Consider the following 14,050-nt stretch of genomic DNA (forward strand, 5'->3'; position numbering starts at 1 on the left):
ATCCCAAATGTGGGGGCGGAGCCGCTTTTGGGGCGGGGAGGGGACAGGGGGTGACAATGACACCGCGGAGGAGGGGGGGGGGCTGCGAGGGGAAACTGGGAGAACTGGGAATGGGAACTGGGAATGGGGAAGGACGTAAAAAAAGGATCCAAACCCTAAAATAAAGCAATGGGGGAGCGGGGAGGCGATTTTGGGGCATTTTGTGGTTTTAGGGTTTTTTGGGCGGTGCGAGCCGCTCCTGCCGTCACTTTGTCGGGCGGGCTGTCGCTGTCGCTGTCGCTGTCGCTGTCGCTGTCGCTGTCGCTGTCCCCTCAAAGGAGCTCCGGGAAAGGAATTTTTTGGCCATTTTGAAAGATTTTATGGAATTTTGGGGGATTTGAAAGATTTAATGGGATTTCGGGAGGAATTTTGTAGAAATTTGAAGATTTTTAGGGTTTTTCGGGGCGGTGCGAGCCGCTCCTGCCGTCACTTTTGCGGACCGGCTGTCGCTGTCGCTGTCCCCGTCCCTGTCCCCGCGAGGGAGCTCCAGGAAAGGAATTTTGGGGGATTTTCAACGATTTTATGGAATTTTGTGGGATTTTGAGGGGTTTTTATGGTTTTTTTGGGCTTCGGGAGCCGCTCCTGCCGTCACTTTTGCCGACCGGCGCTCCCTGTCGCTGTCGCTGTCGCTGTCGCTGTCGCTGTCGCCGTCCCCGCGAGGGAGCTCCAGGAAAGGAATTTTGGGGGATTTTGAACGATTTTATGGAATTTTGGGGAGAATTCCCTGGGATTCTGTGCGTTTTTGTGGGATTTGGGGAAGAATTTTGTAAGATTTTGAAGCTTTTTAAGGTTTTTTGAGCGGCGGGATCCGCTCCCGCCGTCGCTTTGTCGGGCGGGCTCTCGCTGTCGCTGTCGCTGTCCCCGTCCCTGCGGTGGCCCCGCGAGGCCCCTTCAGGAAAGGAATTTTGGGGGGTTTTGGACAATTTTATGGAATTTTGGGAGGAATTCTGCGGGATTCTGTCGGATTTTGAGGCTTTTTAGGCTTTTTTAAGCGGCGGGAGCCGCTCCTGCCGTCGCTTTGTCGCGCGGGCTTTCCCTGTCCCCGTCCCCGCGGTGGCCCCGCGAGGGCGCTCCAGGAAAGGAATTTTGGGGGATTTTGAACCATTTTATGGAATTTTGGCAGGAATTCTCTGGGATTCTGTAGGAATCTGTGGGATTTCGGGAAGAATTTTGTAAGATTTTGAATCTTTTTAAGGTTTTTTGAGCGGCGGGATCCGCTCCTGCCGTCACTTTGTCGGGCGGGCTCTCGCTGTCGCTGTCTCTGTCGCCGTCGCCGTCGCCGCGGGGTGTCCGCGGTGTCACAGCGCGGGACAGGTGACCTGGTGTCGCATGCCCTCGTTGCAGAGCAGCGCGGCCGCGCGCTCGTCGCTGTCGCCGTGCTGGCACTGCATGTAGCTGATGCCGTGCGGCGAGTACGAGTGGTGGGCGCAGGCGGCGCAGGGCCGGGGCATGGTGCCACCCGTGCTGCTCCTGTGGGGACAGCGCGGCGACACCGCGTCAGCTGGCACCGCCAGGGGCTTGGTGGCACCCGGGGGGAGGGGGTTGTCACCGCCCTGAGTGGCGCTCTGCGGATGGTGGCGCTCGGATGGGTCTGGTGGCGCTTGTTGGCATCCCTTGGTGACCATCCCTGTGCCACCCTCCTGTGCTTGGTGACACCCCTTGGTGACCATCCCTGTGTCACCCTCCTGTGCTTGGTGACACCCCTTGGTGACCATCGGTGCGCTGTGCCACCCTCCTGTGCTTGGTGGCACGCCTTGGTGTCCCTCAGTGCCCTGTGTCACCCTCCTGTGCTTGGTGACACCCCTTGGTGACCATCCCTGTGTCACCCTCCTGTGCTTGGTGACACCCCTTGGTGACCATCCCTGTGTCACCCTCCTGTGCTTGGTGGCACACCTTGGTGTCCCACCTGCAGTTGGTGCCACCCGCCAAGTGCCACCCAGTGTCCCATTTGTCCCCAGCTGTGCCCAATTGTGCCCAGTGCCAGTCACTGGTGCCCAGCACAGCCCAGCATAGCCCAACACAGCCCAGTACAGCCCAGTACAGCCCAGTACAGCCCAGTGCCGCTTACTGGAGCCCAGTACAGCCCAGTACAGCCCAGTACAGCCCAGTGCCGCTTACTGGAGCCCAGTACAGCCCAGTACAGCCCAACACAGCCCAGTACAGCCCAGTACAGCCCAGTACAGCCCAGTGCCCCCCAGTACAGCCCAGTATAGCCCAGTGCCCCCCAGTACAGCCCAGTACAGCCCAGTGTCACCCAGTGCCACTCCCTGGAGCCCAGTAGAGCCCAGTAGAGCCCAGTGCCCATCACTGGTGCCCAGTAGAGCCCAGTAGAGCCCAGCACAGCCCAGCGCAGCCCAGTACAGCCCAGTACGGCCCAGTACAGCCCAGTACAGCCCAGCACAGCCCAGTACAGCCCAGTACAGCCCAGTACAGCCCAGTGCCCCCCAGTACAGCCCAGTACAGCCCAGTACACGCACCGGCAGTCGCTGCAGGCGCGCTGGCACTCCTTGCGCTGGTAGCGGGCGATCAGCGCCCAGATGAGCAGCCCCAGCAGGCTGAGCAGCAGCAGCGAGCCCAGGATGGAGCCCACGATGATGCCGGCCTGGCGCCCGCCTGGCACGGGGACACGGCTGTCACACGCCTGTCACACGGCTGTCACCGCCACCCCCGCGGCTGGCCGGGCACCACGGTGCCAGCCCGGGCCACACAGGGCCACACAGTGTCACCCAGAGCCCCCTTGGTGGCACCCAGAGCTACCCCAGGCCACCCAGAGCCATCCCCAGTGCCACCATGGTGCCACTCAGGGCAACCCAGAGCCACCATGGTGCCACCCAGAGCCACCCAGAGCCACCCTGGTGCCACCCAGAGCCACCCCGGGCCACCCAGAGCCACCTTGGTGGCACCCCGGGCCACCCAGAGCCATCCCCAGTGCCAGCCTGGAGCCCAGGGACACCCAGAGCCATCCCCAGTGCCACCACGGTGCCACTCAGGGCAACCCAGAGCCACCCTGCTGCCACCCAGAGCCACCCTTGGGACACCCTGGCACCTGAGGCATCCTGGTGCCACCCTGTGTCATCCCCAATGTGTCCCCAGTGTCACTCACGGGGCCCTGGGGCTCACGTTCAGCTGGCACACCCCAGTGTCCCAAATGTACCCAATGTCCCCAATGTCCCCAGTGTCCCCAATGTCCCCGTGTCACTCACGCGGCCCGGAGCTCAGGTTCAGCTGGCACACCCCAATGTCCCCACTGTCCCCAGTGTCCCCAATGTCCCCAGTGTCCCCAGTGTCCCCAATGTCCCCACTGTCCCCAGTGATGTCCCCGTGTCACTCACACGGCCCGGGGCTCAGGTTCAGCTGGCACACCCCAATGTCCCCAGTGTCCCCAATGTCCCCAGTGTCCCCAGTGTCACTCACGTGGTCCCGGGCTCAGGTTCAGCTGGCTCACCCCAATGTTCCCAGTGTCCCCAATGATGTCCCCAGTGTCCCCAGTGTCACTCACGGGGTCCCGGGCTCAGGTTCAGCTGGCACACCCCAATGTCCCCAATGTCCCCAATGTCCCCAATGTCCCCAGTGTCCCAGTGTCACTCACGTGGCCCGGGGCTCAGGTTCAGCTGGCACACCCCAATGTCCCCAATGTCCCCAATGTCCCCAATGTCCCCAATGTCCCCAGTGTCCCAGTGTCACTCACGTGGCCCGGGGCTCAGGTTCAGCTGGCACACCCCAGTGTCCCCAATGTCCCCAATGTCCCCAATGTCCCTGATGTCCCCACTGTCCCCAATGTCCCCAGTGTCCCCGTGTCACTCACGTGGCCCGGGGCTCAGGTTCAGCTGGCACACCCCAATGTCCCCAATGTCCCCAATGTCCCCAATGTCCCTGATGTCCCCACTGTCCCCAATGTCCCCAGTGTCCCCGTGTCACTCACGCGGCCCAGGGCTCAGGTTCAGCTGGCACACCCCAATGTCCCCAATGTCCCCAATGTCCCCAATGTCCCCAATGTCCCCAGTGTCACTCACGGGGTCCCGGGCTCAGGTTCAGCTGGCACACCGAGTAGCCCACCCGGTTGGTGACACGGCACTGGTAGGTGCCCGCGTGGGCGCCCGTCAGGCTGCGGATCAGGAGGTCACCGGGGGCACGGCCTGGCACAGCACGGGTGGCACTGTCACCTCGGGGCCACCCGCGCCCCCCAGAGGGAGAGCGGGGACACGGGGACAGGGACGGACACACGGACAAGGATGAACATGGGGACACACAGGGACACAGAGGGACACGGGGACAGGGACACAGGGACATGGGGACATGGATGGACACAGGGACATGGATGGACACAGGGACATGGGGACATGGACAGACACAGGGACATGGATGGACACACGGGGACATGGGGACACACGGGGACACGGACACGGATGGACACAGGGACACGGGGACACGGGGACATGGGGACACAGAGGGACACGGGGACAGGGACGGACACGGATGGACACAGGGACATGGACACAGGGACACAGGGACACGGGGACATGGACACAGGGACATGGGTGCAGGGACGGACACACGGACATGGATGGACACAGGGACACGGGGACATGGGGACAGGGACAGACACACAGACATGGATGGACACAGGGACATGGACGGACACAGGGACACGGGGACATGGACAGACACAGGGACATGGACACACAGACACGTGGACACACAGACATGGACTCACGGACACAGGGACACACAGACGGGGACGTACAGGGACACAGGGACACAGGGACACACGGACAGGGACACACAGACATGGAGAGACACAGGGACATGGACAGACGGACACGGGGGCACCGACATGGACACACGGACATGGGGACACACAGACATGGACACGGGGACACACTGGGACGTGGACAGACGGACGTGGGGACACAGGGACATGGACAGACACACGGACACACAGGCATGGACACACGGACCCCACCATGGGCACCCCCAGCCAGGACCCCCCCCCTCCCCGAGCCCTTGCAGGGTGCCCGAGGGAGGGACCCCCCAAAGCCCCCCGAGCCCCCAGACCCACCTTGGGGGGGGGTTCCCGAGCACAGGGACACCCCCAAACCCCCAAACCCCCCCAAAGCCCCCAGACCCACCTCGGGGGGGGGGGGTTCCCGAGCACAGGGACACCCCCAAAGCTCCCAAACCCCCCAAACCCCCCGAGCCCCCAGACCCACCTCGGGGGGTGGTTCCTGAGCACAGGGACACCCCCAAACCCCCCAAAGCCCCCAGACCCACATCGGGGATGGTTCCCGAGCACAGGGACACCCCCAAAGCTCCCAAACCCCCCAAACCCCCCGAGCCCCCAGACCCGCCTCGGGGGGTGGTTCCTGAGCACAGGGACACCCCCAAAGCTCCCAAACCCCCCCGAGCCCCCCGAGCCCCCAGACCCACCTTGGGGGGGGATTCTCGAGCACAGGGACACCCCTAAACCCCCCCCGAGCCCCCAGACCCCCCCGAGCCCCCAGCCCCACCTCGGGGGGGATTCCCGAGCACAGGGACACCCCCAAACCCCCCCAAACCCCCCCGAGCCCCCCGAGCCCCCAGCCCCACCTCGGGGGGGGGGGTTCCCGAGCACAGGGACACCCCCAAACCCCCCCAAACCCCCCCAGACCCCCCGAGCCCCCAGCCCCACCTTGCAGGGTGCCCGCGGGCAGGCGCCCCCCGCCGTAGCCCTCGGCCAGCTTGGCCCACTGGTAGGAGAGGGGCGCGGTGCCCCCCCGGCTGAAGCAGCGCAGCAGCACCGAGCCCCCCTCGATCAGCTCCCCCTCGCTCCAGCACTGCGGGGCCGCCGGCTTCTCTGCTGGGACACGGCGACACTCGTCAGGGGACAGCGTGACACCCGGGGACAGCGACACAGCCGGGGGACAGCGACAGTCAGGGGACAGCGACAGTCAGGGGACAGCGACACACGGCAGGGGACAGCGACAGTCAGGGGACAGCGACACACGGCAGGGGACAGCGACACGGCAGGGGACAGCGACACACAGGGGACAGCGACACACAGGGGACAGCGCGACAGCCGGGGGACACCGTGACACCCGGGGGACAGCGACACACGGCAGGGGACAGCGCGACAGCCGGGGGACAGCGACACACCCAGGGGACAGCGCGACACACAGGGGACAGCGCCACACGGCAGGGGACAGCGACACACCCGGGGGACAGCGACACACAGCAGGGGACAGCGCCACACCAAGGGGACACCGCGACAGGGGCAGGGGACAGCCCAGGGGACACCGCCACTCGTCAGGGGACACGGCTACACGTCAGGGGACACCGTGACACCCGGGGGACACCGCCACACCCGGGGGACACCACCACATGTCAGGGGACACCGCCACACCGAGGGGACACCACCACACGTCAGGGGACAACTCAGGGGACACTGCGACACCGAGGGGACACCGCCACACCGACAGGGGACACCGCTGCACATCAGGGGACACCGTGACACCGAGGGGACACCGCCACACCGGCAGGGACAGCCCAGGGGACACGGCCACACATCAGGGGACAGCGCGACAGGGGCAGGGGACAGCGCGACACCAGCAGGGGACACGGGTCACCGGCAGGGAACACAGTGACACCGGCAGGGACAGCCCAGGGGACACGGTGACACCGGCAGGGGACAGGGAGACACTAGCAGGGGACACGGTGACACCGGCAGGGACAGCCCAGGGGACACGGTGACACCAGCAGGGGACACCGCCACACAGGCAGGGACAGCCTAGGCGACAAGGGACAGGGGAGGGGCACAGGGACAGTGCCAGGGACATCTGAGGGGAGAGGGGACAAGGGACAGGGACACTGCAGAAGGGGACAGGGAGGGATGGGGACATGCGGGAAGGGGACAGGGACATCGTCAGGGACAGCCAGGGAGGGGACAGGGGACACTGTCAGGGTCACTCAGGGGACACCATCGGAGTCACCAGGGGTCACCCAGCAGAGGGGACACCTGGGAGTGGGGGGGGACAGGAGTCACCTGGGGCAGGGGGACACGGGACACTGTCAGGGCCACCTGGATGGGGGACAGGGGACATTGTCAGGGCCACCAAGGGCCACGTGAGAGGGGCACAGGTGACACTGTCAGGGCCATGAGGGGCCAGCCAGGAAGGGGACATGGGAGTGGGACAGGGGACATTGGGGGCCACATGAGAGGGGCACAGGTGACACTGCCAGGGCCACATGAGAGGGGGACAGGTGACACTGGAGGCCACATGAGAGGGGCACAGGTGGCACTGCCAGGGCCACCAGGGGCCACCTAGAAAGGCGAGCTGGGAGTGGGGCAGGGGACACTGCCAGGGCCACCAGAGGCCACATGAGATGGGCATAGGTGGCACTGCCAGGGCCAGTGGGGCCCAGCCAGGAAGGGGATGGGACAAGTGACACTGCCAATGCCACCAGAGGCCACATGAGAGGGGCACAGGTGACACTGCCAGGGCCACCAGAGGCCACATGAGAAGGGCACAAGTGACACCATCAGTGTCACATGAAAGGGGCACAAGTGACACCATCAGTGTCACATGAGAGGGCACAGGTGACACTGGAGGCCACATGAGAGGGGCACAGGTGACACTGCCAGTGCCACATGAGGCCACATGAGAGGGGCACAGGTGACACTGGAGGCCACATGAGAGGGCACAGGTGACACCGCCAGCACCACCCACAGAGCAGCGTGACCACAATGCCCCAACGCCCCCCGGGCGCGGCACGGGGAGGGGCCAGGTGACACTGGGCGCGGGGCGGGGAGGGGACAGGTGACACCGGTGGCACACCGATGGCACACCGGGCGCGGGGCGGGGAGGGGACAGGTGACACCGATGGCGCACCGGTGGCACACCGGTGGCGCCCTCACCTTGCACGGTGACGATGACCTCGTGCACGGCCACCGTGTTCTTCTTGACGCGGCACTGGTAGGTGCCGGTGTCGCTCTCCTGCAGGTCGGCCACGCGGATGGAGGCGTCGCGCTGGCCCGGGTCCGTCTGCACGAAGGCCACGCGGTCCTGCAGCCCCGAGCTGCCGTAGTTGACGTGGTGGTCCTGGTAGGACAGGAACTGGGGACACGGGGACACGGGGACACGGGGACGGCGTCAGCGCGGCCTCGGGGACGCCGCGGGACGGGGCTTGGGCTGGGGCTGGGTTGGGTTGGGTTGGGGTTTGGGTTTGGGTTTGGGGTTGGGTTGGGGTTGGGTTGGGGTTTGGGTTTGGGTTTGGGTTGAGGTTGGGTTTAGGTTGGGTTGGGTTGGGGTTGGGCTTGGTTTAGGTTAGGTTGGGTTGGGTTTGGGGTTGGGGTTGGGGTTGGGTTTGGGTTAAGGTTGGTTTAGGTTGGGTTTGGGATGGGTTTGGGGTTGGGTTTGGGTTGGGGTTGGGTTGGGTTTGGGTTGGGGTTGGGTTGGGTTTGGGTTTGGGGTGGGGGTTGGGTTTGGGGTTGGGTTTAGGTTGGTTTGGGTTGAGGTTGGGTTGGGTTTGGGGTTGGGTTGGGGTTGGGTTGGGGTTGGGTTGGGGTTGGGTTGGTTTTGGGTTTGGGTTTGAGGTTGGGTTTGGTTTGGTTTGGGGTTGGGTTTGGGGTTGGGTTGGGTTTGGGTGGAGGTTGGGGTTGAGGTTGGGTTTAGGTTGGGGTTGGGTTTAGGTTGGGTTTGGGGTTGAGGCTGGGTTTGTGTTGGGTTTGGGGTTGGATTTGGGTTGGGGTTGGGATTGGGTTGGGTTTGGCTTTGGGGTTGGGTTAAGATTGGTTTAGGTTGGGTTTGGGTTGGGTTTCGGTTGGGTTGGGTTTCGGTTAGAGTTGGGTTTAGGTTGGTTAAGGTTGGTTAGGTTTGGGTTGGGTTTAGATTATGGTTTAGGTTGGTTAAGGTTGGTTAGCTTTGGGTTGGGTTTGGTTGGGTTTGGGTTGGGTTGGTTAGGATTAGGGGTTGGGTTGGGTTTAGGTCAGGGTTAAGGTTAGTGGGGTTGGGTTTGGGGTTGGGTTAAGGTTGGTTGGGTTTGGTTTAGATTAGAGTTGGGTTAATGTTGGTTTGATTGGGTTAGGGTTAGGGTTAGGTTAGGGTTGGGCTCAGCTCTGGGCCTGCCTGTTCCTACCTGAGCCTGCTCCTTTCCTGCCTCTCCCTGCTCGTCCTTCCCTGTCCTCTCTGTCCAGGGCCTTCTCTGCCCTTTCCCGGACCTCTCTGTCCCCTCCTGTCTTGCCTGTCCCTGCCTGTTCCCCATTGTCCCTGCCTGTCCCTGCCTGTCCCCGATTGTCCCTGCCTGTACTTGTCTGTACCTGTCCCTGCCTTTCCCTGCCTGTCCTTGCATCCTTGGCCGTCCTCCAGCCCAGCCCAGCCCAGCCCAGCCCAGTCTGGTCCTTCCCAGACGCTGCCAGACCTTCCCTGCCCTGCCTGTCCCTGCCCTGCCTGTCCCTCTGGCCAGTCCCTGCCTGTCCCTGCCTGTCCCTGCTTGTTCCTTTCCTGCCCTTCCAGACCTTCCCTGTCCTGCCTGTCCTGCCTGTCCAGCCTGCTCAGCTGGGCTCCATCCCATGGATCCCATCCCATCCCATGGATCCCATCCCATCCCATCCCATCCCATCCCATCCCATCCCATCCCATCCCATCCCATCCCATCTCATCCCATCCCATCCCCTCCTGCCTGTCCCTTCCTGTCCCTGCCCTGCTGTTTCCCTGAGGAGCAATTCCAGACTTTGCCTGGTATTTTCCTGCCCTGCCTGTCCCTGCCTGTCCCTGCCTGTCCCTGCCTGTCCCAGTTCATCCTTCCCATCCCAGCATTTCCAGACCCTGTCCGTTCCCTCCCTGCCCTCCCCAACCTTCCCTGTCCCCGCCTGTCCCTTCCTGTCCCCGCCTGGTGTTTTCCTGCCCTTCCCAACCTTCCCTGTCCTGTCTGTCCCTCTTTGTCCCTGCCTGTCCCTGCCTGTCCCTGCCATCCCTGCTTCTCCTGCCTGTCCCTTCCTGTCCCTGCCTGGTGTTTTCCTGCCCTTCCCAACCTTCCCTGTCCCTTCCTGTCCCTCTCTGTCCCTGCCTGTCCCTGTCTGTCCCTTCCCTGTCCTGCCTGTCCCTCTCTGTCCCTGCCTGTTCCTCTCTGTCCCTTCCCTGTCCCTTTCTGTCCCTTCCCTGTCCCTCTCTGTCCCTGTCCTGCCCAACATTTCCAGACCCTGTCCGGTCCTTCCCTGTCCTTCCTGTCCCTTCCCTGTCCCTGTCTGTCCCTTCCTGTCCCACTTTCCTTCCCATCCCTGCACTTCCAGACTCTGCTTGGTCCTTCCCTGCCCTGCCACATCCTGTCTGTCCCTGCCTGTCCCCTGTCTGTCCCACCTGTCCCTCCCTGTCCCTCCCTGTCCCTCTCTGTCCTCTCTGTCCCTCCCTGTCCCCTGTCTGTCCTGCCTGTCCCACCTGTCCCTCCCTGTCCCACCTGTCCCTCCCTGTCCCCTCTGTCCCCCCTTGTCCCTCTCTGTCCATGTCTGTCCATGTCTGTCCTGTCTCTCCCTCTTTGTCTCTCTCTGTCCCCTCTGTCCCGTCTGTCCCTCCCTGTCCTGTCTGTCCCTCTCTGTCCCCTGTCTGTCCCTCTCTGTCCCACCTGTCCCTCTCTGTCCCGTCTGTCCCTCTCCGTCTCTGTCTGTCCCTCTCCATCCCTCTCTGTCCCACCTGTCCCCTCTGTCCCTCTCTGTCCCCTCTGTCCTTCTCTGTCCCTCTCCCTCCCTCTCTGTCCCTCCCCTCTCGGCTGAGCCCCCCCGACCCCCCCGACCCCCCCTGACCCCCCCGACCCCCCCAATCCCCCCAAGCCCCCCGGGCCCCTCACCACGTTCTCGGGGCTGGGTCTCTCGGGGCTGATCTGGATCCACTCGATGCCCACGCCCTGGGGTCCGTTGTCCTCGGGCTCCAGGACATACGGACAGCCCAGCTTGACCGAGTCGCCCTTGGCCAGGTACAGAACCTCGCGGCCCTGGCCATTGATCCTGACGGCCACCAGGAGAGCTGGGGACAGAGGGGCACTGTCACACGGTGACATGGCTCTGTCACAGCCGACATGGCACTGTCACACGGTGACATGGCACCATCACACGGTGACATGGCTCTGTCACATCGCGACATGGCACTGTCACAATGCGACATGGCACTGTCACACCTGACATGGCACTGTCACACCCCGACATGGCACCGTCACACGGTGACATGGCTCTGTCACACCCCAACATGGCTCTGTCACCCCCCAACATGGCACTGTCACACGGTGACATGGCACTGCCACACTCGACATGGCATTGTCACACAGTGACATGGCACTGTCACACGGTGACATGGCTCTGTCACCCCCCGACATGGCTCTGTCACAGCCGACACGGCACTGTCACCCCCCGACATGGCACTGTCACCCCCCGACATGGCACTGTCACACCCGATATGGCACCGTCACACAGCGACATGGCACTGTCACACCCGACACGGCACTGTCACCCCCTGAAATGGCACTGTCACATCGCGACATGGCACTGTCACATCGCGACACGGCACTGTCACACAGTGACATGGCTCTGTCACACCCGACACGGCTCTGTCACTCTCCGACATGGCACTGTCACACTCGACATGGCACCATCACCCCCCGACATGGCACTGTCACACTCGACATGGCACTGTCACCCCCTGAAATGGCACTGTCCCCCCCTTAAACATCATGGTCATCCCCAAAATGGCGCTGTCACATCCCGATATGGCACCGGCACACCCCGAAATGGCGCTGTCACACCTGACATGGCACTGTGACCCCCTGAAATGGCTCTGTCACACTTGACACGGCACTGTCATACCCAACATAGGACTGTCACCCCCGAAATGGCACTGTCACACCTCGACATGGCACTGTGACCTCCCAAAATGGCACTGTCACACCCCAAAATGGCACTGTCACCCCCGAAATGGCACTGTCACCCTCTGAAATGGCACTGTCGCCCCCGGAATTGGCACTGTCACCCCCGAGACGGCACCCAGAGCGCCCCACACCTGCCGCTCCTGACCCACGCGGAGCAGGGGTGGGGCACAGGGACCCCAAACCTGTGCCCAGACACACCTGGCAGCCCCAAAACCCCACACCTGAGAGGTGCTCACCCCACACCTGTGACCCCAAACACCCCACACCTGTAACCCCAAACCCCCACACCTGTAACCCCAAAACACCACACCTGTAACCCCAAAACCCCCACCTGTAACCCCAAAACCCCACACCTGTAACCCCAAAACCCCACACCTGTGACCCCAAAACCCCTACACCTGTAACTCCAAAACCCCACACCTGTGACCCCAAACCCCCACACCTGTCACCCCAAAACCCCACACCTGTGACCCCAAACCCCCCACACCTGTGACCCCAAACCCCCCACACCTGTGACCCCAAAACCCCCACACCTGTCACCCCAAAACCCCACACCTGTAACCCCAAACCCCCACACCTGTCACCCCAAAACCCCACACCTGTAACCCCAAACCCCCCACACCTGTGACCCCAAACCTTTCAGCCCCAAACCCCCCACACCTGGGACCTCCTGACCCCACACCTGTGACCCCAAACCCCCACACCTGTGACCCCAAACCCCCACACCTGGCAGCTCCTGACCCCCCACCCGCGGCTCTCCCACCCCCCCGGTCCCCTCGGTGCTGTCACCTCCCGGCAGCCCTGGTGACACGCGGGGCTCGACGCCACCTGCCGTGCCCAGCACAGGAGCCGGGTGGTGGCCGCAGGTGTGACAGGGGGGACAGGGGTGACAGGAACCCCAGGTGTGACAGGGGTGACAGGGGGGACAGGAGCCGCAGGTGTGACAGGGGCGACAGGGGGGACAGGAGCCGCAGGTGTGACACGAGCCCCAGGTGGGTGCCCAGGTGTGTGACACGAGCCCCAGGTGTGTGACACGAGCCCCGGGTGTGTGCCCAGGTGTGCCCAGGAGCCCCAGGTGTGCCCAGGAGCCCCAGGTGTGTGCCAGGAGCCCCAGGTGTGTGACACGAGCCCCAGGTGTGTGCCAGGAGCCCCAGGTGTGGACAGGAGCCCCAGGTGTGTGACACGAGCCCCAGGTGTGTGCCAGGAGCCCCAGGTGTGGACAGGAGCCCCAGGTGTGTGACACGAGCCCCAGGTGTGTGCCAGGAGCCCCAGGTGTGGACAGGAGCCCCAGGTGTGTGACACGAGCCCCAGGTGCATGCCTAGGTGTGTGCCAGGAGCCCCAGGTGTGTGACACGAACCCCAGGTGTGCCCAGCAGCCCCAGGTGTGTGCCACGAGCCCCAGGTGTGTGCCACGAGCCCCAGGTGTGTGCCACGAGCCCCAGGTGTGTGACACGAGCCCCAGGTGTGTGACAGGAGCCCCAGGTGTGCCAGCAGCCCCAGGTGTGCCCCGGAGCCCCAGGTGCGTGCCCAGGTGCGCGCCCAGCAGCCGCAGGTGTGACCCCGGGCGCGTCCCGCGCTCCTCCCCGGCGCTCGGAGCATCCCCGGTGCCGCGGTCCTACCTGGCAGCATCCCGAGCAGCAGGAGCAGGCTGGCGCCGTGCCCTGCCATGGCGGCGGCGGAGGAGGAGGAGGAGGAGGAGGAGGAGGAGGGCGCGGAAGGCTCCGAGGGCAGGCGGCCCGCGCGGGGCCCTTTTAGGCGCTGGGCCGGGGCCGCTCCTCCCCGTGGGGAGGATTCCTGCGGGATGAGTGAGTGGCTCCGAGCTGTGCGTGGCTGCCGCCCTGCTCCGCTCCTACCCCCTAATTAGGGAGCGCCCGGCCCGCCGGACCCGGCCGGACACGGGGGGACACGGGGGGACACGGGGGGACAGTGGGACAGTGGGACAGTGGGACAGTGGGACAGAGGCGGAGGTGGCCCCGCGGGTCCCCGCAGGGTTCCGGGCTCGGAGGGGTTAAAGGTGGGGCTGGAGCGGGGTTCGAGGGCTGCGGGTCCCCCCTCCGGAGCGGGCCCGCGGGGACATGGTGGGGTGGCGGGGACAGGGATGTGGCAGGGGGACAAGGACATGGCA

At 64.3% G+C, this 14,050-nt stretch overlaps 1 protein-coding gene across 1 annotated transcript; it reads right to left on the reverse strand.

Annotated features, from left to right (window-relative positions):
- VSIG8 (V-set and immunoglobulin domain containing 8) lies at nt 1-13,593 on the reverse strand (the record flags this gene model as incomplete). The annotated part of the gene is made up of 7 exons (XM_084223024.1): nt 1-1,509; nt 2,517-2,669; nt 4,049-4,175; nt 5,708-5,872; nt 7,931-8,129; nt 10,855-11,030; nt 13,545-13,593. The coding sequence occupies 7 exons, from the start codon at nt 13,591-13,593 to the stop codon at nt 1,338-1,340; spliced, it is 1,041 nt and encodes a 346-aa protein (XP_084079150.1). The 3' UTR covers nt 1-1,337.
- Nucleotides 13,594-14,050: the final 457 nt, after the last annotated feature.

The sequence above is a fragment of the Fringilla coelebs genome (genome assembly GCF_963513975.1).
Source record: "Fringilla coelebs genome assembly, chromosome: 29".
NCBI lineage: Eukaryota > Metazoa > Chordata > Aves > Passeriformes > Fringillidae > Fringilla > Fringilla coelebs.